Consider the following 4575-nt stretch of genomic DNA (forward strand, 5'->3'; position numbering starts at 1 on the left):
ACTGTCTTCAGCAAAATAGCTTGGAAGTTTTATTTAGTAAGAGTCATAACAATGTAAATAGTACCTACATGCAATATATTTATCTGAATTGTAGAAAAAAACCTGAATAGTAAAATAGAAATACTCGTGTAAAGTGCAAGTACCACATTGTATTGTAAGTGTAGCAACTACATTTAGGAAATCTGTTTTATGATGTGTGAACTTTTGAAATGTTCAGCAGATGCCGGTTTTTGTCAAATTGACTCAAACACAATTGTATCGAACGTATCTTTTAGTAACTTCACAAGTAACTTAAGATTCAGAATAAAATGTCTTTATACAAAATGACCTCAAGAAATCCAGTGTCTTATTCAATGGCCCACTTTTGTAATCTATAACAACAAATAAAAATGCTTCAACGATTGCCTGATCACAAATGATCAATATAAATGTTCTGTAAACATGAAAAACATCAGTTTGATGCAAACACAAATACAATTTTCTGTAAACAATATACAACCTCTGTTTGATTACAACAGATCAATACATACTTATGTAAACAATTTGATAAACTGTTTTTCACAACCGATAAATACTTTTTTTAACGTAACTGAAATATTTTTGAACATTCTGTTAGAAATGCTTTTTCTGAAATATGTGTGTGCAATATAATATGTCTGTTATAAAAATCTGTGCTGATGACTGCATCTGTTTGTTTGAACCTTGAACCTTGTGTGTGGAGGTACTGAACTCTGTAACAATATTTCAGACTGAAAAAGTCAGCAGTAACATTTGACGCCACAAATCCTGCCTACAAAATGTCCATTATCCAGATCTTGCTCTCTAGAATGGAATTGAATTCACTGCGGAAGTCAGGAAAATGATCATAGCTGTCAGACAGTTTCAAGACCATTCCACATGTATGGGCAACGGGCCGTCTTGTAAAACTGCTCTGAACAGCAAACTCCACATTGATTTGACCAGAAATCAACAAATCAGAGCCTGTACAAAACCTTAAAAATCTTCCCAGCTTTTCTTCATTAAGTTCCCTGATGTATCTTTTTAGGTGCTGAGACACCTCTGCTTCCTTCTGTGTCATCCCTGCAGGAAAGTTCAGTATTCCTACCACTTTCCTTGGCGATGGTTTGAGGTCACTGTACATTTTGGTCAGTTGTTCAGAGTTCAGATGCAAATGTGGCTTTGTGATATCCCTCCAGCAGTCGATCACAAACATGGGTTTCTGCACAAGTTCCTTGTGAGAGATCTCATCCAATATAAGTGGCAGGGTAGCAGTAGAGAGTTTTTTTCTACACTCATAGGTGGTCAGCACTTCAAGAAGGTCATCAGCATCAACAGATGAAAAGTCATTTAGAGCCTGTCTTATGACATCCTGCTCTTGGCAGCTCACAAACTGAAGAAAACTTGTCTTCAAATCACTGTGAACTGCCCCAAAAAGCAATTCCTCTACAAAAGGTGGGGCTAGCTTGATGGGAAAGTATTGGTAATCTTGGAATCCTTTCAAAAGAATTCTTCCAATTGCTCTCCATGTAGCAGCACTGAAATCATGCCTCAGAAAAGGCACTTTCAAAGTTGTTCCAAGGGTGCACCGTTCATAAAACTCTTCCCAGAAGCTACTGAAGCTGTCTCTGACAATTCCAGAACCGCTGCCCTTTTCCACTGAGTTGTCAGGAAGTATACGTTTTACTTTCAAGGTTTTGTTCATGATCTCAGGGTTAGAAAATGCCACTATCATTTCACTGAAGCTGTTTGTGTGGTGTAAGACCAAGGTTATTTCAGGCAAAGTATGAAGAGGGCTTGGAGGAAAGTCATCAGGTTGGTAGAGCAGTGTGTCACTGAGAGACTCATTATTAGTTGTTTGCTGTGCACCAAATATGATTTCAGGGTCAGAGTTATCTACCTCACTTACTTCTGAAACATCGCTTAAAACAATGTAGTTGGCATCCACAGACAGAGCGATGGGATCGCTAATTACGTTTATAAATGTGCTTGAGCTTGTTGGATTTTCATGGGTTGATGACTCAATGCTTTCTTCAGAGAAAAAAAACAACTCTTGAAGTGGGCTGTGAGGTTCATTTATAAACCCCAACTGATTTCTGTCACTTATTAAGTCCAGTGTTGACCCTTCATCAGCTGGCTCTACTGCAGGCTCAGATACATGAATAGCAGCACTGGCAAAGCTAAGCTCATCATCAGACTCCTCCCTCCTTTTTGGTTTAGTTGCTAAGTAGAAGCGCAAAATTGGGAGTTTTACAGTGCTGTAAATGCTTTCAATTAAAACTTCTTTGGGAAGAGGATTTTGTTTGAAGTCCCAAACATCAAATTCAAAGTCAGATTCATTACCTTTGCTAGATGTGCCCTCTGGAAAGAACAGGTCTTTTCCTTGTTTCAGAATCTCATCATAACCTGCTTGAATCTTCATTGTTACTTTTCTTGTCCCTCCACCTTGTTTTGCTCTGACCTGCTTTGTCACTTCATTGTCAGTGTGAATCCATCCTATTTCAACATTTCTTGTGGACCGTTTTGCTCTACTTTTTGCTTTGTGAGATGTGTCTGGCTCTTCTTCCTCTCTGTGGGTTTCCTTTCTAAGTTTCAGTTTCTCTCTTAGTTTCTCAAAAAGACCCTGTTTTCGCTTTGATGGGTTTGTGTTAAGCTTGCAAAAATTGAACAGCGCAACCCTGTCTCCATATGATGGAAGATATTGGGCCAGTTGAACATCTTCCATTAGCATAATGACCTCTTTGTCAATCTGGAAAAAGGACAGAGTACAAGACTATCAACTTCAGATGCAAAAGAACAATAAACCTATATAAAGTGAAAAGCAAATTGAAAGACATTCAGTAATTGTGATTAAAAGAAAATTGATTAAAGTTATGTTTAACCTTATTTGACATATGGTTGCATGAGGTACTGTATTATCAAGTCTTATTTTATCCACCTGAAATGGGGCAACCAAGAAAACATGTAGTAATCTAATTGTATACTACATTTAAAATTTTTGGACACTTTCTATAATTACATTGTCATCAAACAGCCATGCCATTTGGGACTACATTTCCTCAGCCATATAATGTCTATATTCTGACACTGAAGCGTAGCTGTCATGATAGCGGTGTGCATCGAGGGCAAATAATCATGAATAATGACTAAAACAAATCTTCTCAAAGCTTCATTTTTTTTGTCCCTCAAGTAGCTAAAATGGCTGGGTGGGCAACAGGTTCATCTTACTGTACATTCAGAGCAGTACCTTTTGCTCTTCAATTAAACTGACTGTTTCCTCTGGAACACCTCTACCCCTCAAGAAAGATGCAACATCTGTCAGTTTCTCTGCCATTATGAATCTGTAGAATAAAAACAGTACAGTTTAAATAGAAAATTATTTGCAAAAATGACCCACTCGCCCGGTATATGTGGCATGAAAACAGTGTGAGGCACCATCTACTTTGGCAGACCAGAAAGTAGAGCATTACAGTAATGACTTTTGTAGGTCATAAGAGCATGCATTATCTGTATTTTATAATTTTTCTGCATGAGTTTAATGCCAGTTGCAATCTAAAATACAGTCACATAGCTACATGCAACAGTATCATTAAGACTAAACAACATCAACAAATGCTACAATTAAAGAACAAACACTTCTGTTAAGGCTGTATGAGCTGTTTATTCTTTATTTTTATACAATGCAACTTACAAGAAGAGGATAAACAATCAAGCTACACAGATTTCTTCTATCTCTATTATTTAACATGACAGTTTTGACAATAAAAAATACTATTAAATCAACAATAAAAAAAAAAACAAAAACAAAAACAACCAGGACGTCTGCCTGGCGTCTGCCATAATTAAACACTTTCACACTAATGGTGGATTCTTAGCTGTATTAACAGTTTATCCATGTGTAATGTAACATTTATTCAAACTGTCCCAAAGTTGCTTTTCTTGTTCTATTTTACCACACAGCTTAACATCAGCCCAGTAATTTAACTGGGTACCACAATGGCTGGAGTTTGCGTCTACGTGCAACTTTTTTTTCTCCACCATTAAAATCGGGGACATTTTTGAGTGGGGACAGGCCGGTCTAATTGTCCCCGAAAATCGAGAACGTCTGGTCACCCCTGGTTTGACTGTAATCGCCAAGAGACTCTACGTTGAATACACATTCTCCCTCGTAACATGCAATTCATTAAACCGTCACAATTATGCAGAAGTTGTTTAATTAAAAGTAAAACTAAACGTAACATAGTTAAGATAAAATACTTACGGAAGCGTCCAGCTGCCACAGCCATGAAAAAAAATATCGAAGCAGTTTCTCGTTAAAACGAGATAGATTCTCGTTATAACGAGATATAAATCACGTTTTAACGAGATGTATTTATCTCGTTATAACGAGAATCTTTCTCGTTATAACGAGATAAGTTAAAAATGTATTTATCTCGTTATAACGTGATAAGTTTATTATAAGAACATAGCCTGTACTGTATGCAGATGTTGTTACGACCTATATTGGAGCAAAATACATTTCATGGAAAATATACTCATCAAGCAGAAACTTTTCAGTTCTTTTTGACAATGATTAAT

General features: G+C 36.8%; 1 protein-coding gene across 1 annotated transcript; it reads right to left on the bottom strand.

Annotated features, from left to right (window-relative positions):
* Positions 1 to 460: 460 nt before the first annotated feature.
* On the bottom strand, positions 461 to 3493 carry LOC121635197. The gene is made up of 2 exons (XM_041978280.1): positions 3245 to 3493; positions 461 to 2746 (listed from the first exon to the last, which is right to left on the bottom strand). The coding sequence occupies exons 1-2, from the start codon at positions 3329 to 3331 to the stop codon at positions 791 to 793; spliced, it is 2043 nt and encodes a 680-aa protein (XP_041834214.1). The 5' UTR covers positions 3332 to 3493; the 3' UTR covers positions 461 to 790.
* Positions 3494 to 4575: the final 1082 nt, after the last annotated feature.

The sequence above is a fragment of the Melanotaenia boesemani genome, chromosome 24 (assembly GCF_017639745.1).
Source record: "Melanotaenia boesemani isolate fMelBoe1 chromosome 24, fMelBoe1.pri, whole genome shotgun sequence".
Classification (NCBI taxonomy): domain Eukaryota; kingdom Metazoa; phylum Chordata; class Actinopteri; order Atheriniformes; family Melanotaeniidae; genus Melanotaenia; species Melanotaenia boesemani.

Coding starts and splice junctions, on each gene's coding strand:
- LOC121635197 (XM_041978280.1), bottom strand. CDS start 3,331: ATGGCAGAGAAACTGACAGATGTTGCATCTTTCTTGAGGGGTAGAGGT. Junction 2,747..3,244: donor GTTTAATTGAAGAGCAAAAG/GTACTGCTCTGA, acceptor TCCTTTTTCCAG/ATTGACAAAGAGGTCATTAT.